General features: G+C 53.4%; 2 protein-coding genes across 12 annotated transcripts in view; both read right to left on the reverse strand.

Moving 5' to 3' along the window:
- Window positions 1-6,555: 6,555 nt before the first annotated feature.
- LOC100424564 (uncharacterized) lies at window positions 6,556-7,948 on the reverse strand. The gene has a single exon (XM_002805692.4). The coding sequence runs from the start codon at window positions 7,946-7,948 to the stop codon at window positions 7,163-7,165; it is 786 nt and encodes a 261-aa protein (XP_002805738.4). The 3' UTR covers window positions 6,556-7,162.
- PALD1 (phosphatase domain containing paladin 1) overlaps window positions 6,556-25,726 on the reverse strand; it is a 110,409-nt gene continuing 91,238 nt past the window's right edge. For 4 of the 11 annotated variants that reach the window (XM_028826536.2, XM_015147454.3, XM_015147453.3 and 1 more), the window contains exons 19-20: window positions 10,447-10,602; window positions 6,556-8,444 (exon numbers count right to left, since the gene is read on the reverse strand). In XM_028826536.2, the coding sequence (XP_028682369.2) occupies window positions 8,292-8,444; window positions 10,447-10,602 (309 nt within the window). In that variant the 3' untranslated portion in view covers window positions 6,556-8,291. Of the gene's footprint in view, window positions 8,445-10,446; window positions 10,603-18,653; window positions 19,042-19,994; window positions 20,338-23,993; window positions 24,634-25,726 lie in introns of those variants that run through there. The other 7 variants (XM_077946654.1, XM_077946655.1, XM_028826538.2 and 4 more) reach the window with 3 other exon arrangements.

A 25,726-nucleotide genomic window follows, 5' to 3' on the forward strand; every position in this document is an offset into this window, starting at 1 on the left:
TAGGAGGCTGAGCTGGAGCTGGATGGATCATTTGAGGTCAGGAGTTCGAAACCAGCCTGGCCAACATGGTGAAAACTGCCTCTACTAAAAATACAAAAATTGTAAGTAAGATTGGCCAGGTCCAGGTGCATTCTGCCTCTGCACAGTGAATAAATCATGATGACATGGGTTTTGCAAAAGAGAAAGATTTATTTGCAAGAGCAATACATGAGGAGGTAAGAGAACAGCTCTGAAAACCACCCCCACCCAACCCCTGAGGATAAAGGTTATGGATATTTACAGGTAGGGGAAGTGGGATGTTCTAAATCATGGGGAAAGGTGACGGGCATTGGGAAAAAATGAAGTCACAGGTTCCTCCTGAGCAAGGGTAGTCAGGCTTCAAGGCACTTCATAGGGTGCATGAACAAAAATGGCAGCATTTGCATGATCTGAGGGTGGAGTTGTCAGCCCTCTGACATCAAAAGGCCACCCCTTGGGCACTTGGGCAGTCTCGGGTGAAGGATCGGGGTCTCAGCTAGTTTGAACTGGACAGGCGCTGGCCAAGTTCCTAAAAAACAACTGAAGTGAACATTACCATGGTGACCCAGGAATGTTATCTATAAAGTAGCCAGTGACGATTAAGTTCCAGTGTTCAGCGGCGAGGCCTTCAGCTACCACGGCCTTCAACTTCATAGAAAAAGCTTGGGGGGGAGAATAAAAGAAGCAAGCCAAAGCAAGCAGGGTAGGTAGACCTGATGGAATCAGCCCGTTTTCAATGTTGTGTGTAAAGAACTTAGCGCAGGCCTCAGCACACAGTCAGTGCCCAACAGACCCTGGCATCTGCCCTGCCCTCCTTTAGGCCAAGGTGGAAAGGGAGAAGTGCTTTTTCTCCTTTTCCCTTAGGCTGCCTAGAGGCAAGAGGGGCAAGGATCAGTCTGCTATTGCAAAGGAAGGGACACCATCCAGAGAAGGCAGTGACTGGCCAAGGTCCTCAGCAAGCTCTAGAATTAAAGTCAGTCTGGAGCTTCCTGTCCCAAACCTGCTGTCCTGGGCAATGCAAAGGAGGCAGGTTTTCTGGAAGCCAGGTCGTCTGCCCTAACCCAACTGCAACACATTTATGGAAATGCCGGCTACACTCTCCCAGGCCCGATGTGCCAAGCGTTCTCCTGCTGTTGGCTTCCTCTGGGAAACCACCAAGTTAACCTTCCCAATGACTCTCCCTGGCCCACCAACCCCACCTCTGCTCTCATCATTGGATAATTCTGCATGGCTTCCCTCAAGAAATACTAAGAAATGCCTTCATCCCTCTTACTGGCTCCTCTAATGCCAGAGGACAGCTGAGCTGAGGTGCTGCATTCTGAGAGCCAGTGGTGCCCTCTGCCCCTGACCCCTGCCATCAGTCATGAGTAATGTCACTTCCATACCACTAACTCAGATACTCCTCAGCTGGACTCTTCTGCTGCAGGACTCCTAATAACATACCCTACAGAACAAGATAATTTCTGCCGTGAGCACCTGCTGTGCCTAAGGCTCAGCAATAGGAACTTCACAGCCATAAACTCTGATCCTTCCATCCTTCCACTTACCCTACAAAATAAGCATTTTCTTTCTTTCTCTTTCTCTTTTTCTTTCCTTTCTTTTTTTCTTTCTTTTTCTTTCTTTTCTTTCTTTCTCTCTCTCTTTCTTCTTTCTTTCTTTTTTTTGAGATGGAGTCTCACTCTGTCGCCCAGGCTGGAGTGCAGTGGCATGATCTTCACTCACTGCAACCTCTGCCTCCCAGGTTCAAGTGATTCTCCTGCCTCAACCTCCTGAGTAGCAGGGATTACAGGCGCCCACCACCATGCCCAGCTAATTTTTGTAGTTTTAGTAGAGATAGGGTTTCACCATGTTGTCCAGGCTGGCCTTGAACTCTTGACCTTAGGTGATTCACCGACCTCAGCCTCCCAAAGTGCTCGGATTACAGGCATAAGCCACCACATCTGGCCCAAAATAAGCATTTTAATCCCACTTACAGTTGAGGACATTGTGTCTCAGAGAGGCAGTGTGATTTACCCAAGCTCTTTTGAACTACTTCACTGTGGGGATGGATGCTGAAACCACGCTTGCTGGCTGAGCAGGAAGGGGTGTGTGTAGCACATAGTATTAGGTGGCCAGAGAAGCAGGCGCGGATGCCACACAGCCTGGGACAGCACAGAGAGGAGAAAGGCCCAAACACCCACGGGGCTGCATGGGTCACAATGATACCTTTTAAAACCAGAGCCCAGGGAGTAGGAGTGAGAACAGGGAGGGAGATAAAGATACTGGCTGAATTTTCACAACTAGTGGATGGTTACACTGTACTTGGGTGAATAAAGGATGAACAGCTTTTTGTAAGAGAAAACCAGTTACAATACATGTGTGCCAATTCTGCAGATACAGTTTGAGGTTTCTTTACTGAACACCACAGGAAAGGACCAGGCAGGCGATGGCCAGTGGGCAGCTTCATTCTTCCTGTTCATCCAAAACCAGTTCTTGTGACAAGTAGAGAAACCAAAGGCCTTTTGTGGATGGGCCCTTCTCAGGGTCTGGCCAGATCTGAAGACTGGCTAAAGGATGGGAGGGAAGGTGCAGAGATTGTGAAGAGCTCAGACCTTCAGTGCTATATGGTTTTGGGGTGTGGTGGTCCCACCCAACACCAAAGGCCCTCGGCTCCCCCTCGGTCCACAGCATTGCTGGTTCCTTGTTCTAGAAACTCCGGAAGAAGCCGGGCGCGGTGGCTCAAGCCTGTAATCCCAGCACTTTGGGAGGCTGAGACGGGCGGATCACAAGGTCAGGAGATCGAGACCATCCTGGCTAACACGGTGAAACCCCGTCTCTACTAAAAAATACAAAAAAGTAGCCGGGCGAGGTGGCGGGCGCCTGTGGTCCCAGCTACTCCGGAGGCTGAGGCAGGAGAATGGCGTAAACCCGGGAGGCGGAGCTTGCAGTGAGCTGAGATCCGGCCACTGCACTCCAGCCTGGGCGACAGAGCCAGACTCAGTCTCAAAAAAAAAAAAAAAAAGAAACTCCGGAAGAGAGGGAAGTGGGGTCCTGGCTGGTTCTGGCCTATCACACTGCCACTGTTCAAACCCTGCCCTGCCCTAGCTCTCACACCTGGCGAAAATGATTTGTTCATTCTCTCTTGTCCCTGCAATGCCACCAGCTCCTGGAAGGCAGGCTGTCCCTGTCCACAGCTCCATGGTGCCTGGCATGGTGCCTACTTTGTGTAGATGCCCAATTTTGCAGTGATCTGCTGCATCACTGCCCACAGCCCATATGCACAGACCTCCCCCTTGCACAAGTCCCCTTATACACAGAACACTAAGGGCACTCAACACCACGCTCAGGGGTGTGTGTCCCGGGTGGACCCAGCTGATGCCCGCCTAGTCTGGGCAAACTGGTGTGACAGGACCCCCAGAAGATTGAGGGGCTTCCAGGAAAGAACATGTCTTAAGGGAGTGGGAGCCAGGCATATCAAGGCTGCTAGCTGGGGTACCGGGTCTCCACCAGGGCAGCAGGGAAGACAGGGTGGAGGCTCAACCAGGGACCTGCGCAAATCCTTGGTTGAAAGTAGGCACAGACCCAAGGTCTCGTCCCACCTGACACCGCCCAGCATGGGCACCTGAAATGGGGGTGGGGGTGGGGTCAGGGTTGTCTGAAACCCTGGAAGCAGTGAGGATGCCACATGACAGTGACCACATGTGTAGGTCAATGGGGGACTCCTGAGCACTCACAGGGCTTGGAGAGAGAGACTGGGCAAAGTCAGCTAAAACTGTTTGTATACTCACAAGCACTGTCAGGCACTGTCCTAAAGGTTAGATGTGTATTAATTCATTTTTTATTATATAATTCAGCAATATGTACTGGTATTTAAGAAAGAGACATAACAAAGGATGTAACAAAACATCACTAGTGGCCGGGCACAGTGGCTGATGCCTGTAATCCCAGCACTTTGGGAGGCCAAGGCAGGTGGATCACCTGAGTTCAGGAGTTTGAGACCAGTCTGGCCAACATGGCGAAACCTTGTCTCTATTAAAAATGCAAAAATTAGCTGGGCGTGGTGGTGCATGCCTAAAATCCCAGCTACTTGGGAGGCTGAGGCAGGAGAATCGCTTGAACCCAGGAGGCGAAGGTTGCAGTGAGCCGAGATCGCGCCACTGGACTCCAGCCTGGGCAACAGAAAAAGACTTTGTCTTTAAAAAAAAGAAAAAAAAAAAAAAAAGAAAAAAATTGCTAGTTTAGATTAACACAGAGGAAATATCAGACTAAATGGTACTTTCTTAAAATGAGCTGATAAGTAAAAGTTGTGTATGTTTATGGTGTATAAAAGGATGTCTTGTGGTATATATACATTGTGAAGTGGCTAAGTCAGGATATTTAACATGCGCCTTACCTCACACTTATCATTTGGTGATACATAGCTACCAAGTTACGAGAACACTTAAAATCTACTCTCGGCAAATTTCAAATACACAACACTGTTATCAACTGTAGGAAACATGATATACAATAGATCCCTTGATCTTACTCTTAACTGAAATGTTGTGATCTTTGACCAACATCTCCCCAACCTCACCCCATTCCACCCCAGCGTCTGGTAACCACCATTTTACTCTGAGTTGGATTTTTTTAGACTCCACATATGGGATCATGTGATATTTGTCTTTTTGTGCCTGGCTTATTTCACTTATGATAGTGTTCCCCAGGTTCACTCGTGTTGTCACAAATGACAGGATTTCTTTCTTTTTTTGAGACTGAGTTTTGCTCCATGGCCCAGGCTGGAGTGCAATGGCGCGATCTCAGCTCACTGCAACCTCCACCTCCCGGGTTCAAGCGATTCTCCTGCCTCAGCCTCCTGAGTAGCTGGGATTACAGGCGCTCGCCACATCTGGCTAATTTTTGTATTTTAAGTGGAGACGGGGTTTCACCATATTGAGCAGGTTGCTCTCGAACTCCTGACCTCAAGTGATCCACTCACCTCGGCCTCCAGAAGTGCTGGGATTATTAAAGATGCGAGCCATTGCGCCTGGCCAGGATTTCCTTTTTAAAGGCAGAATAGTGTCCCATTGTATACAGACCACATTTTTTTTATCCATTCATCCACTGATGGACACACTGGTCGAATGTCTCGCTACTGTGAATAGCGCTGCAGTGAACATGGGGTGCAGACACCTCTCTGACACAGATTCCATTTCCTTTGCATGTGTACCCAGGAGTGGGATGGCTGGATCATACATAGTCCTATTTTTGGTTTTCTGAGGAACCCCCCCAGTGTCTTCCAGAACGTGTGTACTAACCGACAATGCCACCAACAGGGTGCGAGGGTTACCTGTCTCCACATCCTCGCCAACACTTCTCTTCCATCTTTTCCTACAGCCATCCTAACAGGTGTGAGGTGGTTTCCAGTGGCCTTTCCCTGGTGATTAGTGATACTGAACATTTCTTTCACATGCCTGTGGGTCATTTATGTGTGTTCTTTTGAGTTACTTTTTTACTATTGTATTGTTTGGGTTTCCTTTGGATTTGGGATATTAACCCCTTATCAGATGGATGGTTTGCAAATGCCGTCTCCCATTCGGCAGGCTCCCTAACTCTGCTGATTGCTCCTTTGCTGGGCTGGGTTCACTCATTTAACAAGAGGGCTGAGACGATGCTGACCAGCAGGAGCCACTGAAATGTGGGTCAGTGCCACTCATGTCATTGCTAAGCGCTCTCCCACAGGCTAGAGCAGGCCCAGGGCAACTTCGGGACACACACAGGCACACCCACTCACTCCTGTGTGTCTCCACCCAGCCCCTCCCCACATCCCAGGGAGAGAACTGCAGAGCCACCCCACTCCCACCCTCCCCCACTCCGGTGTACACAGCTCTACACTGGTGTCTGGAAGCCACACAGAGCATTCTAGGACCCAGAAAAGACAACTTCCATACCCTGCTGGGCTGGGGACGAATCCCCGGGGCCTTCTCTCCTAGTCTGAGGAGAGCACCAGCTCTAGGGGTGGTGGGGGCTCTCGGTTCCGTTCTGCCCCCCCAGCTGACCTCAGAACTACAACCTTGTTCCCCTAACCCTGCAAGCGCCGGGGGAGAGGCCTGGAGTCAGTGCTCTCTCTACCCCACCCTCCCCACTGCCTCTTTAAATGCCAGCATTCAACCAGGGGTGAGGTGTGTTCAATCAACCAGGCGCCCGAAGGGGTCCAATGGGGTCCACACGGGCTAGGGGAGAAAGTGGAGGCTGAGATCCACGTTTCTTCACAGGCCCCCAATTCCACTTTGCTCTATACCGTTTCCCTAGATGCAGTAGTCCTTCATACATTAGCGAGAATTCACCGGTTCCTTTGCTTTCTTCAAGGAGGAGCTCAGTCTGACATCCAGTTTAAGAGGGTGAGGCATAACTGGGAACGCGTGTCTGCAAAAACCCGACCGCTCTAGAGCTGGAAGTGCCAAGAGCAGGTGCTCTTGACCCACTCTGCCCGCCCACCCTTACTCTGAAGGGGCAGGTACCCCAGCCTGTTGTAACAGTTCCAGAACGTCTGACACTAGAGACGCATTAGCAGCCAGGTGCACTCACATTTAGCTGTTTTTAAAGCTTAAAAGCTCTGTACAAAAAAAAAAAAAAGTCACAAATGAATCCTCACAACACCCCTGTGAGGTAGGTAGGCAAGTATTATTCTCCCATTTTACAGATATGGGGAAACTGAGGCAGAGAGGTGATGTGATCAGCCAGTGGTCCCAGTTCAGCTGAAAGTCAGAGCCAACCATGAGAATACAAATGATCCGTCCCCATTCAGTCCTATCTCTGACTCCGCATCTAGACCTTGTCTGCAAAGAAATTAAAACTTTCAATTCATGCAAAAATAAAAACAATAAACCTGAAAAGGTAGTGAACAGACATACAGTAGTTTTGCAAAAGAATTCAGCCAAGGGGGTCAAATATTTTCCAATACTGGGTAAATGGGAACAACTTCGGCCTCCTCCTCTTTTCAAACATCATGACCAATGGCACATCCTTTTTTTTTTTTTTTTCTTTTTTTCCTGCAGAAGTACACGATCCTAACCAAAGACAGGCTTTCCTGGTCCCAGTGAGCCAAGCAAGGTGGACAGCCTCCTCACTGTTCAGCTCCTGGGTTTCAGCAAGCACCAGTCCCCAGCTGGAAGAGCTGCAAGACTCAACTCAAACATGGCACTTCTCTACCACCTGCTCCCAGCAGCCCTCCCGCTGTGTGGACAGAGTGGATCCCAGCAGCCTCTAACTCAGCAGGGTCTGGCCTTTTCTGCTTCCACCAGGAGGCAGGCTCAAAGATGCTCGGCAAGGACAGCCTGGAACCCAGGTGATCCCCTCCCACCACCCTCAGTGCACCCCTGCACACCTCACTGTCCATGAGGACCACCCCAGCAACCGCCCTTGGCCAGCACTCCTTGGGGCTCCTGCTGCAGCAGGTGGGGGCACCAGGCCATCCTGGGCCGCTGGGACAGGGAGAGGTGCCGGGGGAGCTGCAGCTCCAGGCCGTGGCTTCCTCTGTGCCTCCTGCCCAGGTTCCCAGGCAAGTGGAGCAGGCCTCTTCCACTGTGCTGCGTCCGCATCCTGGAAGCTCTTTCCTCCCCGAGAGGGGCTCCCCAAGGTCTCCAGCTCCTTGAGAAACCTCCACCATCCTGCCAGCCCCACCAGGCCAGGTAGGTGTTCTTCCTGCAGTCTCCCAGGTTGGAGATGCGAGCATGAGAGTCCAGAAAACTGGGTGAAGCTGCCTTTCACATAATAGGTCTATCCAGAACACTGTCCCCTCCACCCACCTCAGGCTTCGAGACGCCCGAGGGCAGTGCTTGGGCAGCAAGAAGGGGAGCGGCAATGGCAGAGCAGCAGGAGTAAGGAAGTGGGGAGCTACCAGTGGCCGGGTCTGCTCTGTGCCAGGGGCTGCCAGGCCAATCTGAGAGCAGGGAGAAGAGGACAAAGACATCCACAGTGTCTCGCAACTGGGGGAGTGAGCTCCTTGGAGGCCAAACGCCAGCCTGTTTGCAGATGCACACAGCAGAGTGTGCACCTTGTGAGCACTCCAGTGAGTGCTGCTCCCTGGAGGTCAGCCACACACCTTGGTGGTTTGCAAGAGATGGCTGTGCTGTCTCCCTGTCCTATAAAAAGTTCTTTCTAAAAAGGCTCCCAACTCCGCCCAGTCTCTCTAGGAAGCAGGGGAATCATTTCCTCAAGACCAGCACCCCTCAGGGCCACTCCCAGCCAAGAGCACCTCAGACACCCCAGGCCCGCGTGGGGCCCTATGGGTAGGGGACAGGGAGTAGGTCCCCCTACAGCAAGTCCTCGGGGGCGGAGGGCTCGAGGCTGCAGCTCTGCGCCTGCCACCGGTAGCGCAGCCTGGAGAAGGGCTGGTCCTCCCCGCTCTCCAGCTCGGGGAATCCCAGCTCGTTGAGGATCTCGTAGATGCCAGCCTTCGATGCCACCTGGGAGGAGAGCAGAGGCAGGGCAGTGTTTCAGGGGAGGGAGGATGCCACTCAGGCCACTGAGTTCTGAAGATGAGTCTGTGGCCCGTGAACTTGGTGACCTGAACAAGTTTGCACCTTGACTTCTGTTAACTTCTCTGGGCCTCAGTTTCCTCATAGGAAGGAAAAGGCTCTACCTCACAGGACTGTCTCGAGGAGGACTCTACACGTACAGAAGTACTGGGCAGACAGTGAGTGCTCCATGCAGAGAGCAGCAAGGGAGGCCGGGCACACGCTGGGCCCTGTGTGGCTCAATGCTCCTGCATGGACGCCCAGGAGCGGGCCTGCAGAGGGCTGGAGGAGGAATACGGATGCAGGGGCAGGTAAGGCTATGGCCTCTGCCCCAGTTGGCCCCCCTGGATGCTCAGGCCTGTCGCCTAGCAGCCCAGACCCTGGCGCCAGACTCAAACCATCCACAACCAGTCCCCTTCTTTCTCCACCGTCCTGGGGGTGGGGAGGGTGCAGCCTCCACTTAGAACAAAGGAATGGGTCCATCCCGCTCTGGCCCTGGGGCCACCCTCACTGCCACCCTCCACTCATCCGCAGGAGAGAGGGGCTGAGGTCCCCTGAGGATGGAACCCACACTTCGGCCTGGACTGGCAGCCCTCCTTCCTTGACCTCCCCCAGTAGGGGATTCAGCTGGGGAGGGGATCAAGCTTCCTCTCAGCCCCAGATTCCCCCAGCTTCCGCTCTCCAAGCAGAACCAAGCAGGAAGCGTCCTCATCCCCTTCCACCTCCACCCCTCCCCAGGGGCTCACAGAGGAAGCTGAGCCCAGGCCTGCTCAAGAGGGTGGCCCCGACATGGCCTTGGTGTGACCACATCAGGTCTCCTGACTCAACACACATCACATGCACCGGGGGCATTTCAAATGCTTCTCCACCTGACGACCTGAGGCCCACCCTCAAAGCCTGCCACTCTGCCTCCACTCCTTCACAGCCCTGAGTCCACCTCACACCTGCCTCAGTCCCCGTACCCTTCCTGTGCCCACTCTGGCCGGGTCACCAGCCCCTGCTCTCCACCCACCCACTTCCCAGGAGCTAATTCCAGCCTCTAGTCCAGATTAGAACTGCCAGGATCTGCTGGTGAGGTCTGGAGGGGCCAGCTTCCTGGCAGAGGAGTAATTACAGGCCGCTTTGCCAAGGAGGGAAGGAGGCCTCTCTTCTGACCTAGAGGTGCCAAGGTGGCAGCTCTGCCTCTAAAACAGCCAAGTGGAAGACGAGCCAGGAGGCCAAACAGAGAGGATCCAGGAGGCTGGACAGCGAGGGTGGTGTCTTAGGTCAGGATATGGTGGGCTCTGGAGCCAATCAGTCAGCCCTAATACCAACCTTGAACAAGTCACCCACCCTCTCTATGCTCAGTCTCCGTCTCTGTAAAATGGGAGAGCAACAATCACACCGTGCTAGACCCGCCTAGTACAGGCTCCAGCAGACAGCACTGTGTGTCTCCCCACGTCCCCACGGCAGCCTTCGGGGCTGGCACCCACAGGATCACATCCCCTCCATGTTAGTGCTAAGGCCAGCAGCTGTGGAGGAGTTGGCTCACTGGTACAAGGCCATGGCTGGAGGGAGAAAGGGGCAGGGCCACCTCGCAGAGCACAGGTGAGGGCTGACCACAATTGTGGGCATGAAGTGCCCAGAGCCGCCATCCACGCAAGGGTGGCTGTGCTGATGTGTGCTACAGGGTCCCAGTCCCAAAGGCTGCCCTGCTCTGTCCCCCACCACTCTGTCCCTCCCTCCTCCTCATTCATCTGTTCATTCATCAAACTCATCAACTGCCTGCCAGGCGCAGACAAACTGCTCGGGACCCAAAGTCAGATCAGACAAACTCTTGGCCAAACAGAAGCCTTCTGCAGAAAGGGGGATGGAAGCTCTTCCCGCCTGTCACGGGCACAGCACGGCTGTGACCCAGCTCCATCTGCAGGAGGTAGCTAAAGAGGCCCTCTCGGCCTCAGCCTCCCCTCACCTCCTGCATCCAGGTGCTGAAGGGCCTCTGCCAGGAGCCGGCCTTCTCCAGGTGGAGGTACGCATTGAAGAGAATCAGGCAGACATAGCGTTCTAGGTACTGCAGGCTCCGCAGCTGCAGCCTCCGCATTTCCTGCGCCTCTTTAGCTGCCTTTGCCTGGAGGACAGGACAGGGTGCGGTCAGTGTGGGGGGTCAGTGTGCCCCCAACACACAAACATACCACCCCGCTGCCCTGAGCGCCAAGGTTGATCCAACCTCAGAGCCAAGGGCACTGCCACCACCTGACTTACAGGACGAGCAAGCCAGGGCTGTGGGTCAGGAGCCCACTTCCCACCTGAGAGGCATGGCCGGCCTCCCGGCCTCCCTCTCCTCGTCATGGAATCACAAGCACTGTCCTGCTCTGAGGGGTGAACGGGGACAGCAGGAGAGCTCATTGCAGATACCCTCCACGGTGCCTGAGGTGCGCTGAGGCCCTCCCACATGGCAGGATCCATGTCCAGGGTGGGAGGACCCTTACTGCCACTTCCTGCCAACTCCCAATCCTCCAAGGACCAGAGGAAAGGCTTCACTCCTCTCTCTGCAGCCCCTCAGGCCTCCCGCAGGGAGGGTATGAGTGCTCTGACCAGTGGCCTGGGAGGCGCCGATGGCAGGGGTCATTAAGGCTGCGTTCTTGGGGCTCTGCCGTGTGGATGCACATTAACCTCCTCCCGCCGACTGACCCGCTCCTGCACTGGGCCTACTGGGTGGGTGAGTTCATCCTCCAGCCTTGAAAGGGAGAAACCCCATCTTAGCCTCTGGGCCCAAAGGTCCCTAAGTGACTTCCAAAAGTGAAAGGGGTACACGTACAGCCCTCACCCTCTCCAAGGCTGGGGACAGGTAACAAGAAAGGCTACCTGGCCGACGAGCAGCAAGAGATGAAGCAGCTGAGGAGAGGGTTTGGGAGAGGAGGTGTGAGTGCAGGGGAGACTGTGGGGCATCGATCTTTTAAGCAAGCAAGCCTAAGCATGTTCACGGGAAATGGCACCAGGCCACGTGCTGGGGCGAGAGGGACAGCAAAGTCAATTAGAGAGGTTTCCCAGAGAGTGTGGGAGTGCCACTGGGCCGTGGAGGCCTGGTGGATTTGCACAGACAGAATGTGGACCAGATGGGGGAAACACAGAGGTGAGGCTGGTGCCTGGAGTATGGGGGCTGAGAGGGGCTGGCCTGGCTGGAGGAAGAATGAGGAGGGATAAGAGGTGGTTCTGCCATTCTGCTGGGCTGGATCTATTATGGAAGCCACCTGTGTCACCTAGAAAGTTTATCCCCAGGTCAGCGGTTCACAACCTTGCTGTCCATGAGAAACATGAGCAACTTTAAAATGCAGATGTCTGGGCCCCACCTAGAACAATCCAATGAGAATCTTAGCAAGGTGTGGCCTGGGCATCGGGGTTGTCAAAAGCCCTCGGGGTGACTCTCTATAGCCAGGGTTGCACACTATGGCTTCAGTACTGGGGAGCCATCGAAGGCTTGAGAGTATAAGTGACCCGTTAACAGAAGACGTATGGGAGATTTGTGCTCAGGAGGAAGGGAACTTAAAAGAGAGTCCTTTCTAGGTTCTCCACAATGTGGGGGGTCAGGGGACAGGCCACAGGCCAGGGATAAGACCCAAGACATGCACAGCCGGGTTCTCCTACAGGGCACCCTGCCCACCCTGCTCCTTCCACCCCTCACAGACATGTCACCCACCCAGCACCCTCCCCTGCATGCTATGGAAGTGGAGTTTGGAGAGTGAAGGCCATACCTCGTCTCACACCCACCCCCCAGACCCACAGCAGCTCTCCCTGCTCCAGGAAAAGGACGTGGCACAGGGGTCATCCCTCGGGCACCAGGAACATCTGTGCGAGGACACAGAAAGACCCAGCCTCTGGGAGCCGGAAAGGGCTGTTCGCCTCACAGCTGGGCTGCAGCTGGAAGCCCTTCCGCACAGGAACACGACGTCAGACTACATGCATCTCCTCCTCAGCCCTGGGGTGGGCTCTGCGGCCTCAGACGTGGCATGGCCCACAGTCCCAAGAATCAGAGCTGGAGTAGCCTGAGCAGGGCCTGTGGTCCCCAACCTCCCACTTCTACCTCCACGGCCTCTGCTGTCTTTGCCTCCAGGGTCGCAGAGTGGACGGTAACTTGCAAAGCCTGCCCACCCATCCACCCAGAAGGAGCTCTGGGGCCCTGGAGATGGGGGCAGGGGTGAAAGGTGGACAGTGGGCTGTGCCCAAGAGGGGCGAGGGGACTAGAGCCAGCACTGTGACTCCCTGGGAGACGTGAGTCCCATAAGCTGGGTTCAGGTCCTGGTTCTGCCATTTAAAGTCACAGGCCCCAGGTTTGTGGAGGTAGGATTTCTCAGCAAAGTGAGGGATAAGAAGGCACCTGTGCACCACAGAAAGCTCACTAATCCACTCATCCATCCAGCAGGGAGGGGCCGCTACACCATGCCTATCACCCAGCCACAAACTGGGGATGCAAAGATGAACTACTCACAGGCCCTGCCCTCCGTGCCCGGAGGGGATGGAAATCATTTCAAAGCAGCCAGAACAGCTGCATTCCAGGATGACAGAAAGGGGAGAGCGGGGCTCAAGGAGGAGGGGACATCCAGGGTGGGTGAGGTCTACAGAGGAGGTGGAACGGTGTCTTGAGAGGGGGAGGGCATGAAAGGCAGGAAGGGGGCCCAAGAATGAGATGAGTCCCCAGAGTACCCCCTCCCAGGGTGGACAGAGGGGGAAGAGCTCATGGCGGTAAGAGAGGGGTGAAGGTGAGAGGCCAGGCCTGGAGTGGGTATGGAGGCCAAGCCAAGGCCTGGCCCTGCAGACAGAGGCCAGTGAGGGCTTCTGGGGATCTGAGGATGGGAATGGCCTGTGGCTGCCGCAGAAGGGATGGGGCCACTGGGGGCAGGATTTGTTTAGAGACTGAGGAGTGAACAACAAAAAAGATTTTACCTAAATATAAACCGCAGCCAATACAATGCAACCCTGCCTATCTGCAAGGATGGACGGTCTGCACCACAATGCAACTGGCTGCTCTCCACCCCACCCCTTAGGCTGCTGCTTTTTTTTTTTTTTTTTTTTTTTGAGACGGAGTCTCGCTCTGTGCCCCAGGCTGGAGTGCAGTGGCGCAATTTCGGCTCACTGAAAGTTCCGCCTCCCAGGTTCACGCCATTCTCCTGTCTCAGCCTCCTGAATAGCTAGGACTACAGGCGCCCGCCACCGCGCCCAGCTAATTTTTTGTATTTTTAGTAGAGATGGGGTTTCACCGTGTTAGCCAGGATGGTCTCGATCTCCTGACCTTGTGATCCGCCCGCCTCGGCCTCCCAAAGTGCTGGGATTACAGGCATGAGCCACCGCGCCCGGCCCCCCTTAGGCTGCTTCTATCCTTCCCCAAGCTCCATCCCAAAGCCTAGAGCCTACTTCAAAACATTTTCTTAGAAGGAAGGAAAGGAAATCACCCACAGTTCCACTGGGCAAGAGCCATTCTAAACTACTTTCAATTAAAGAGCTCAGAGGCAATGTGCTATGGGCGTGAAACGCCCTCAGCTCTGGCTCTGTGCCATGGACATGACCACACCAGCACCATCCTCTCCCACAGCCATGGGGATGCCTGTTGCAAGAGACACGGGTAAGGATTAGGTCTGAGGAAGATTCTCTGGGGTGAGAGGTGGAGTGGCTCCTTCTGAGCTCTACTGGCAAAGGCAGAATTATCTCCGAATTCAGACCATTGTGTACAGGTGACGCCTGACCCCCACCCCCAGAAGGTTTCGAGGGCACGTCTTGCTGGATCACAGGTCTGTGATTTGAGACACACGCCCATCTTCCTGTCAAGGCCCTGGTTTCCTTAACACCGTCCCATGTTAGCACCACTGCCTGGGGAGGAGGATGGGTCAGCCACCTCCTGTCGATAAAAATAGTGGAGTTGTTTATAAACGGCCTGGCAGGCCAGGCTGTCATTAGCTGTGGTGGAGCCGGACGAGGCTTCCTCACCCATTGGACTGAGCCCTAAAATAGAAGAGGGCCAGGAAAGGTGGCTGGGCCACTGGGTACTTCGGGCCTCTCAAACCTCCAGCCCACCTGGCATCGAGGTAGCCCAGCGTTGCCAGCGGGGGCTCTCATGAAGCTCTGCTATTTGCCGAGCCACCAGGGAAAGGCCCACTGAGGCAGGGCTGGGGAGCCTCCCCAGGCTACCACACAAGCAGAGCACGAGTGTTGGGGTCTACTGAGTGCCACCTGCGGGTCAAGCATGTCACATCCTGACCTGAGGATTAGACCTTAACACATTCTCCTAGCAACCCTGTGAAGGAGGCGAGACCATCCTATTTTGCAGATGAGGCTCAGCAAGGTTGTTTTTTGTTTGTTTGTTTTAGCACATGCTTAATTAACCCTTCAAACAGTAGGCATCCTGCCCAAACTCAGAGTTCTGAGCTGGGAGATGAACCCCAAGACCCAGCTCTTCCTACCACCCTCCCCTGCTTGGCCACAGTCAAGCCCACCACTCCCTGCTCACTCTTGTCTCTGTACCTTCACCCACACTGTTCCTCCTGCCTGGCTGGGTTTCCTCCAGGCCTATGATAAGCCCCCCACTCTCCCAAAGTGAAGCCGCCTGCTCCAAGCCTTTTAGCCCAACAGCCCTGCCCTTCTCAGTCTCCTCTGCCCTCAGGCCGAACCTTTCAATTAAAAGTTGCGCTAAATTCCACCTTGACAGATTCTAATTGCTTCATCAAGGCAGGGGCTGTCTCAAAACAACCATAAACCCGGGGCGGGCACCAGCCCATAACCAGGTTTACCCCACCCCCTTCTCCCCACCGCACTGGGGGTCTGCACAGAACCTGGTATGCAGCAGGCGCTCACTGAGCACTCCTCCCCAGGCCCCTCTTGTGCTGGCTCATGGCTTCTAGTATCATCTTGAATCCAGATCCTAGACAGACTCTGAGGATTGCAGACTGGGACATGTCAGCGGCTCAAGTGCCTCACATGGATAAGGGTCAGGCAGCCCAAACCCACAAAGCATGTCCCAGTGAACCTCCTGAGTGCACCCCAAATCTGCTGCGCCCATAAGCCTGCCCATCTCCGTGGCAACTCCATCCTCCCAGGTACACAGGCCAGAACCCGGGACTCCTCCTTCACTTCGCCCTTCTCAACTCCACGGCCAATCAGTAAACCCCACTGGCTCCACTTCAAAACACCTCCAGAGGCTGACCACCTCTCACCACCCTGGTCCCAGATACCCTCTGCTCAGCGACAGCCCCTGGCTGGTCCTCTGCCACCTCTCCTGCCCCCTGCTGTCTATTTACAACATAGCACCTAAGTGACTCTACAAACAGTAAGTGGGTGGCTCTGCCCAAAACCCTGCAACTTCTTCCTTTGCACTCAAGAGTAGAAGCCAAAGTCCCAGCAATCCCAGAAAAGGCCCTACAGTCTGCCTCCTGTCCCCATAACCTCTGACCTCCTCTCCTGCCCTCCCGTTCCCTCGCTCTGCTCCTCAAACACACAGGCAGCTCCCACCTCGGGGACCGCACACAAGCCACACCCTCTGTCTGGACTGTTCTTCCCCCAGACGCCAGCACGGCTCCTCCTTCAGGTCTGTTCAACGCCACCTTCCCATGGAGTCCCTGCCTAACCACCCTACTTATTTAAAACTGCAAGCCCTCATACCGCCCCGTCGGCACCTCCTAACTGTGGAGTCCTAATTAGGGAAAGGAGTCAGGCTGGCAGGACCAGGAAAAAGCAAACAGAGAAAGCAGATAAGCTCCAAATCTGCCTTTCTTCATGGTCCAGGACACGGCCCTCCTACGCAAATGACACAATCTTCCAGTGTCCAGCTATCACCAGACCCTCGGCTAATAGAAAAATGCAACTTAGCTCACTGCAACTTCGGCATTATCAGTACTGCACAAAGCTCTCTTCAGCAAACAGCACAAGCGCTGTCCTAAAAAATCCCCAGCCTGGCCAGGGGCGGTGGCTCACACCTGTAATCCCAGCACTCTGCGAGGCCGAGGCGGGTGAATCACGAGGTCAGGAGATCGAGACCATCCTGGCTAACACGGTGAAACCCCGTCTCTACTAAAAATACAAAAAATTAGCCGGGCATGGTGGCGGACGCCTGTAGTCCCAGCTACTTGGGAGGCTGAGGCAGGAGAATGGCGTGAACCCGGGAGGCGAAGCCTGCAGTGAGCGGAGATTACGCCACTGCACTCCAGCCTGGGTGACAGAGGAAGATTCTGTCTCAAAAAAAAAAAAAAAAAAAATTCCCCGCCAGCTTCTGTCTCCTTGCAACCAGCTTCTCTCTTGCTAACTTGCCCACTGCACCCTTGCAACGTGTTTCCATACTTTCTCTAAAAATCTGCCTTTCTTTACCTTTTACATACATTCTCTAAAAATCTGCCTTTCTTTACCTTTTACATACTTTCTCTAAAAATGTGCCTTTACTTTTTTTTTTTTTTTTTAAACACCGCAACCAGCCCTTTACCTTCTTTAGTAAGCAAATTCTTCTTTGCTAAACCTTTGCTAAACAAAAAACCATGTAATACCAGCCTCAGATAGTTACAACCTGTGACACTTAGAGGCTCCGCTTCTCCCAATGGACACCGCGCTGTCCAACAGACCACAGCCCTGATGTGTGTGCTGCCTGCCACAGGTCTCCCTCACTAGAGTACAGACTACATGAGGGCGGGGGCTTTTGCCCTTTGTTTGTGTGGCATCTCCAGCACCTAGCGCAGTGCAGTTGGTAGGTGTGTAATAACTGTTTGTCAAATCAATGAATGACAATCATGTGCATCTTGCATTTTCATTCATCCCAGCTTCACAGGACACCTCGGTTGCCTATGCCAACCCCTTTGCCTTTCAGAAAGGGAGGCTGAGGTCAAAGAGGTGAAATGACCTGCCAGGGTCACATGAAGAGTAGGCAATAGAGCCCAAGCAGGAACCCAGGCCTCGGGTCCACCGGGGAGGCCACACACTTGAAGACCTGGACGCAGCTGAGGCTCAGGAGAAGACAGCCCCAGAGGAGAAATAAGAAGAGCCAACAACCCAGGCAACAGAAGGAGACCATCTCTACCAAAAGAATAACAAAAAAGAGGCAGGTGTGGTGGCACGCACCTGTAGTCCCAGCCACTCAGGCCTGGGAGCTCAGGAGGGAGGATGGCTTGAGCCCAAGAGGTCAAGGTTACAGTCAGTGAGCCATGACTGCGCCACTGCACTCCAGCCTAGGTGACAGAGCGAGAGTCTGTCTCTAAAAAAAAAAAAAAAGAAAAGAAAAAAAAAAAAAAGAGGAAGAGCCAACAAGGCCAGGCTCAGGGTCTTCATCAAGCCAGCCAGAGAGCAACTCTCCCCACCCTGCCACCCCCTGCCATTACTGAAGCCTAAAGCCTCCTTGGTATCCCCTCGCTCACCGACTCAAAAGAAAGAAACCTGGCCTGGTGACCTCTGCCTCCAGCTGAGGTGGGGCCCAGGCTGGGGAGGCAAGTGACAGTCCCCGAAGACGGCCAGTGGCTGAAGGGCAGGTTCCAGGGCCGGGAGCCCACCCTCTTCCCAAGTGCAGCAGCAGCCACTGTGTGTGGTGGGTCTCCACCGAGTCCCTGCAAACTGCATCCTCAGGCCAGCCCAGCGTTGGGACCCCAGCACAGGAAGTACCTAACCTCTGGAAGGGAGAAAATCGCCCTCAATCCATACGGGTAACCCATTTTCCAAAGGTGACATCATATTTTGTTAAGTAATTTCAAAGTGTGAAGGGACTTGACCTGGTGCCGTGGGCCACTCTGCATGCCATGAGTTCAACAGACGCTGTTCAGCAGCACCTCTAGGCCAGGCACAGAGATTTAACACTGAGAGGACACGGTCTCGTTCCTCAAGAGGCCCACTGTGCCCGCATGTAGCCCACGGAGCCTGCCTGGCAGCCCAGCCACCCTGCACACCCCACACACCCCATCCCACCTCCCGTGGGCCCCAGACTGGTCTTCACCACCATCCCTCAAAGCACGCAGAACAAGGGTAACAATTCCAGGTGACAGATGGAAAAACAGGGGTCCAGGCGGCCAAAGTGACTTGCCCAAGGTTCCACAGGGAGTTACTGGCAGAGCCAGAGCTTCCAACCCCTGACCCAGGGCTCTTTAGCTTGCTGCAGAAGAATGCCCCGTCCTGGAAGACCAACAATGTGGACAAAGTACCAAAAGCGTTAAATAATGAAAGTGCAGTCAGGCTTTCCTATTTATTTATGCAATGATTTACTCAACCTTCCCTCCATCCACTCACTAGAAAGACATTTGTGGAGCCCCTACTTGTGCCAGGCAGGGTGCTGGAGTCAGGATTTCAGAAGTGGACCTTGCAGCAGAAACAGGGATCTCTGGTAACAACCACAATCGGGACAATGGGAGAGGCAGGCACTGAGACAGGGTCTCTGGGGATTACCCAGGGGGTGAGGGAGGCGGTGAGGCTGGAGTTGAGATTAAACCCCTCCCAAGCCCACCAACAATTCTAAGCCCAGTGGTGCACACTTAGAAACCACAGCTGCTCAATGGATGTCTGTTGTTGAATAAAACAGGAAAGTCCTCCTGGAGAATGGAAATATCAGCTTGCCCTACAATGGGAAGGAAGAGAGATGAGCGGTCTCGGCAGCCAGGTATGGTGGCTCACACCTTTAATCCCAGCACTTTGGGAGGCTGAGGCAAGAGGATGACGAGCCCAGCAGTTTGAGGCCAGCGTGGGCACCAGAGCAAAGACCCTGTCTCTACAAAAAAATTTAAAAATTAGCCAGGCGTGGTGGTGCATCTCTGTAGTGCCACCTACTCAGGAGGCTGAGGCAGGAGAATCACCTGAACCCAGGAGGTTGAGGCTACAGTGAACTATGATTGCACCACTGCACTCCAGCCTGGGCAACAGAGCAAGACCCTGTCTCAAAGAGAGAGAGAGAGAGGGGTCTTGGCTACTGAGAACATGTGTCCCACACATGCATACACACACGAGAGCACATGTGTACTCACATGCACACTCACACACACACTCCGTTCTGGAAGCCGTTCTAGGCTGGGTGTGAAAGAGCCCAGGAAGCAGCCTTTGCTTGGGTCCTATTTTATGTGACAGCTCACAGCACTGCAGGGCTGCCCAAGTTGCTCCGGACCTCCTCCCGAGACACATTACCTACTGGAACCGCGTCTCTGGGGAACAACTTTGGCAGCCAGGGAGCCAGGGTGGGTTTTTTTTTTGAGACGGAGTCTCACTCTGTCGCCCAGGCTGGAGTGCAGTGGCGCCATCTCGGTTCACTGCAAGCTCCGCCTCCCGGGTTCACGCCATTCTCCTGCCTCAGCCTCCCAAGTAGCTGGGACTACAGGCGCCCGCCACCACGCCCGGCTAATTGATTTTTTTTGGATTTTTAGTAGAGACGGGGTTTCACCGGGTTAGCCAGGATGGTCTCGATCTCCTGACCTCGTGAGCTGCCCACCTCAGCCTCCCAAAGTGCTGAGATTAGAGGTGGGAGCCACCGCGCCCGGCCAACAGCCAGGGTTTTCAAGAGGCTGAGAGAGACCCTGCCTGGGGCTCAGAGCCAGAGCTCTCTGGCCTTTTATTTTTCTTAAGAAATGACTTCAGCCCTTGGGACACAGAGCTGGTCTCTCTGACTTCCTGGCAGCTCCTTTGGTCGCAGAGACAACTCTGCACCAACCCAGGCAGTCACACAGTAGTGGCTGGCAGCTTCCCTTCCAACCCTTCCCTTCTCTGCCATCGCAAGATTGCCCCCGGGTTGTGGCTGCCACAGCAAGTCGAGGAGTTGGGAGCCAGGTTCTGGTCCAGCCTCCAGCCAATCACAAAACTTCATTAGGCCTCAGTTTCTTCTCAGTCAAATGCGTCTAATAAAATTTGTCCTGGTCTCACCATCTGTCTGAGGACCACAAAAGACAAAAGGTGAGTTCTTAGAAAACTCAAATAGCAACCAGGTGCAGTGGCTCACACCTGTAATCCCAGCACTGTGGGAGGCCAAGGTGGGTGGATCACTTGAGTCCAGGAGTTTGAGACCAGCCTGGGCAACATGGCAAAACCCCATCTCTAGTAAAAAGACAAAAATTAGCTGGGAGTGTGGTGGCAGGTGCCTGTAATCCTAGCTACTTGGGAGACTAAGGCAGGAAAATCACTTGAACCTGGGAGGCACAGATTGCAGTGAGCCAACGTTGCGCCACTGCACTTGTCTGGACAACACAGCAAGACTCCGTCTCAAAGAAAGGGGAGGGGAGGCGAGGGGAGGGGAGACAAGAGAAGGGGAGACGAGGGGAGGGGAGGCAAGGGGAGGGGAGGGGAGGCGAGGGGAGGGGAGGGGAGGGGAGGGGAGAGGAGGGGACGCTCAAAAAGCACTGCTCAAAGTTAAAGCACTACAGTCTTTATACAATAAATCCCGCTTTGAGACCAGACGACGTTGCCTTCTCCCTGTGTGGCTCCCTTCACCTCAGCTGTTCTTCAAACTCTTCCCAAGGGAAAACAGGAGACACAGGCTGTTTTAAACACCAAACACTAAGAATTAACGTCACCAGCCAAAGCCCAGGAAAAGTGCCGCTGGCATTAATGATTCTAGCAGGGCCTCCTCCAGGCGCTCTGACTTTGGTTTTTGTCATAAATATTTTCCCTTTCCAAGCCCACAAGGAAACAACGAGGTGAGCCGAGGGTGTCACCGCCCTGGGCTGGCGGCCATGTTGGATTCTCCTCAGCCAGGGCCCGGCATTCTCACTTCCATCCAAAGCGCCGGAAGTGGCTTAGTTCAATGGATTTTCTTTCTTTCTTTTTCCCTTTTGAGGCAGTTTGTTTGTTTGTTTGTTTGTTTTGAGATGGAGTCTCACTCTGTGACCCAGGCTAGAGTGCAGCAGCATGATCTCAGCTCACTGCAACCTCTGCCTCCAGGGTTCGAGTGATTCTCCTGCCTCAGCCTCCCAAGTAGCTGGGATTACAGGTGTGCCACCACGTTCAGCTAATTTTTGTATTTTTGTAGAGACAGGGTTTCACCATGTTGGCCAGACCGGTCTTGAACTCCTGACCTCAGGTGACCCTCCCACCTTGGCCTGCCGAAGTGCTGGGATTACAGGCATGAGCCAGAGTGCACAGCCTTGAGGCAGTTTTTAAAATGCCCCAAGCATCTGGTCCCTTCACATGCACGGGGCATCCGAGCCTTGACTCAATCTTGCACACACTGGAGAACAGAGGGGCATTGCCATAGGCTGCAGCCCCTGAAGTCGGGCTGCTTGAGACAGGCATAGGCAGAGAGAAGGGTCGAGGCTGTTCCCTCAGGGAAGGTCTGTCCCAGTGGAAAATATGTGCCTAGGCTCAGCTCCACCACCTCCCAGCTGCACCCACAACCTGTGTCTGGGATGTGTTCTTTTCCTCGTCCTTCTCCTGCTCAGTCTGCGGCTTCCTCAAGGGCAAGGACCATGGCTTCCAGTTCTGTTTCCCTGCAGCAGGGCTCAAGGTGGGCAAGAAGAGATGAAATGGTGCCTCCTCCCACTTGGGAGGCCATATGGCATGGCGGAGAGGCCCAATGTGGGAGTCAGGGGCTGGGTCTTGCCCCCCTCCTAAATCTGCCAGCAGCATATTCTTGGGGCAAGCTCAGCGCCTCCCTCCTCAAATGTAAAACCGGAACCAACATTAGTACGCCCTTTATCACACACAGGCAAAGTGAGGACTGTGGTCGTGAAAATGTCTATCAGCCCAGCATGGGCACCTCTCGGACTAGTTCCAAGTTGGTCAAGGAGATATCAGGACATGTGTGGCCGGCACTGGGTCTCTAGTGACTCCCCGTCCCTCCGCATGAGCCTCTACCCCATCCCTCTCCCTGCCGGCTCTCACTCCAGTCATCCAGACCCTCCTCACAGACTCCAACCACATCCAAATCTGGAGGAACATTAGGTCTTGCTGAAGCCAACATCTTTGCCTCATTTTTAGACAAGCATCTCCCAAACCAACCCATCTACTGGAGACAGGGAAATCAAAGGAAACAGCAAGCACGGAACCTGCCTGTCTGTCCCCACCACACCTGAGGGGAAGTCTCTCATTCTGGAAGTATTGCAGTTAATTAACGTAGATGGAATGAGAGAGCCAGCAGATCACCATTCTGCAAGTTGGCGATGCCCAGAAGCCAGTCATAACAGGAGAGACGACAGGACCTTCCAGCCTCAACAGCAGCATATGGCACCCCCAGTAACCATTCTGGCCACAATGAGCCGGAATCTCGTGAAGCCTTGGACGCGAACCATTTCCAGGAAGCACAGGCCAACTTAAACCTAGGGGTGCAACTAGCAAAATTACCTCCAGGAAGCCCAGGAAGACAACCAGTTCACCTCACAAATATATTTCAGAGGGGGAAAGGAGAACTGTTGAGATTAAAAGAGACTTAGGGCCACGTCAATCAAATGCAACATGTGGATCTTGTTTGGATCCTGATCCAGCTGCAGAAGGCCTGTGAGATTAGTGGAAACATCTAAACATTGACCAGATATTTGCTGGTAAGTAGCGACTGTCCATTGTTTAAGAGGCAATAATGGCGGTGTGATTACCTTCTTTAAAAGATCCCCCTTCTTTAGAGGTACGCACTGAAATATGCACAGAAGTAGCGTGAGGACTGGGATGTGCTTTAAAATAATTCAGTGCAGAGCTCAGAGGGCTTGAGATGAAATAAGACTGGCTGAGATGGGTACTTACTGCAGCTGGGAGGTGGGCACACGAGGGCTGAGGAAATTATACTCTCTGCTTTGAAATTTTCTGTTTGAAACATTCCAAAATACTTAAAAATATAAGTTCGTACGTTTTGACTCATTCAATAATTCTACTTCTAAGTATCAGCCTTACAGAAATAATCCACACAACGGAAGAGCCACATGCGCTACGAGGTCCACATCAGCCCCATCCTAGAAGATGACAGGAAAGAACGTGAAGGGCCGGCCACACATGCTATGCACAGGAACAGCGTGGGCAACGGCACTTCCACTCACTGCGTGGTATGTGAACACAGAATGTGATGATGTAAGGGCTCCTCGGCAAACACAACAAAACGCCCAGGAGCCGGAGCTGTTGCTTAATTTTGTCTTTCTCTGCCCTACTAGAACGTCAGCTCTGCGCACCTTTCATCACTGGCCCCCGCCCAGTGTCCGCACAGGGCCCAGCACTGAGGCGGCACATGCTGGCTGGGCACATGCTGAAATGCACAAACACAGCCTAGGTGAGCGGCCAGAGACGTCCCATGGGCCTGCCACAATCACAGCTTCCAGACAGGCTGCAGGCAAGTGCACGAAGCCCAGAAAGAAAAGGGCAAAAGTAAAATCATCGCTATCAGGATTCTGGGAGACTCTTTGTTCTCCCTGGGCCATCTAAGCTTTTGGTACTTACTGTCCTTATTCCTGCTGTGCAACCTCAGGGTGCAAATGAAGATTCATGCACATTCTGAGCCCTCCTCTCTGATCCACAAAAGGATATTGACCTCCAAATTCTTCCACTGTTCCCAACTGAGGGCCCTGGAATAGCTTTATTGCTGAAGAAGCACAAATGCCATAACACAGGAGCTGTGTTCTTAACTGCTTATTATTAACGTATAAGCTGACTGCTGAAGCTGGCAGGGGGCCAGGAAAAAGAAATTCACCATTTGGGGGCTCTGGGGAGTGAGGGGCAGGAAGCCAAGTAGACACATGCTGTTGAATTTCAGGATCCCAAGTGGACTCTCGGGACTTTGGAAAACTTCAGATGGGCCAAATGTGGACCGAACCTAGAACATTCCCAGGCAAATTAAGCCAGTGGAGGGGATAAAGCCCTGCCCAAGCCTGAGCTCAGGTTCATTTACATCCAGAGACTGTGGGGGATCTGACCAGGCTGATGGCACCCCCTGCACACACAGCACCCGGCCTGCTCTGAGCAGAGAAGCACAGACCCTGCTGGAGGCCACCTGGGGACTTCTGGGTTTGAAACCAGAAGGATAGCTGATACTGCAGGGGAGACCTGACTGCCAATTTCCAGAAGTCACCATTAGAGGGAAGGGGTGGTCGGGGCCACTGCCTTTCTTGAGCCTCCACAACCTCCCAGCAGCCCACTGGGGCAACATGGATGAGATCCTTGGGTCAAGGACAACATGGTCTGGGGAGGAACGTGGGCTGGGAGTGAAGACCGTTGCCTCTTATCTCCACTCAGTCACCAATTCATGGTCGTTAACCTGAAAAGGTTTAACACAGAATGACCATATGATCCAGCAATTCCACTCCTAGGTATATAATCAAGAGAAATGAAAACATACGTTCACACAAAAACTTGTACATGAATCCTCACAGCAACATTATTCATAATAGCCAAAAAGTTCTACAACAAGCCAAATGCCTATCAGCTGATGAACAGACAGACATAATGGGATATGTCTATACAACAGAATATTATTCAGCCCTGAAAACGAAGAATACATGCTACAACACAGATAAACCTTCAAACATTATGCTAAGTGAAAGAAGCCAGACACAAAGGACCACAGAGTGTATGATTCCATTTATATGAAATGGCCAGACCATGCAAATCCACAGCGGCAGAAAGATCAGTGGCTGCCAGAGGGTGGGGGAGGGGAAGTGACTGCTAGTGGGTGTGAGGTTTCTTTTCAGGGTGATGAAAAATGTTCTAAACTTGATGTGGTGCTGGATGCACAACTCTGTGAATGTACTAAAAACCACGGACTCATGCACCATAAATAAGTGAATTGCATGGCACGTGAATTATATACATCATGAATTGTATGTCAATAAAGCTGCTGTAACGGAGATTGTGGGGGGATGGCAGGTCCCCCAGTGTGGTCCCTGCCAGCATCAGTATCATCTGGGAGTGTGTTAGACCTCCAGACCTCCAGAATCAGAAGCTCCAGAGTGGGGCCCAGCAGTCTGCATTTTAACAAGCCCACCAGGTGATTCTGAAGTCCACTAAAGCTGGGGGCCGCTGCTTAGAATATGTGGCTCTCAGCCTTGGCTATGCACTGGAATCACCTGGGAGACTTCAAAAACAAGCCCCGTGCCCTGGCCAAGACATCCCCACCAACTAAATCAGACTCTCTAGGAGTGGAGCTCTGCCACAGCATGGTTTAAAGCTCTCAGATCTCTTGGACATGCAGGGTGCAAGCCCCTGAACCAGAGGGTGTCTCAGTCCCTCAGCTCTTCAGTGCCTCAAAGAATTTGGCCAGGTAGGTCACTGGCGCCACCTGGTGGCCATATTCTAGAATGACTCTACATCTTGCCTCTGGGCCCTCCAAGGGGCCCTGGGGCTCAGGGATC

Source organism: Macaca mulatta, chromosome 9 (assembly GCF_049350105.2).
Source record: "Macaca mulatta isolate MMU2019108-1 chromosome 9, T2T-MMU8v2.0, whole genome shotgun sequence".
NCBI classification, from domain to species: Eukaryota; Metazoa; Chordata; class Mammalia; order Primates; family Cercopithecidae; genus Macaca; species Macaca mulatta.

What these genes read in the sequence shown, in the direction of transcription:
- LOC100424564 (XM_002805692.4), bottom strand. Translation starts at nt 7,948, where the DNA reads ATGTCTTTGTCCTCTTCTCCCTGCTCTCAGATTGGCCTGGCAGCCCCT.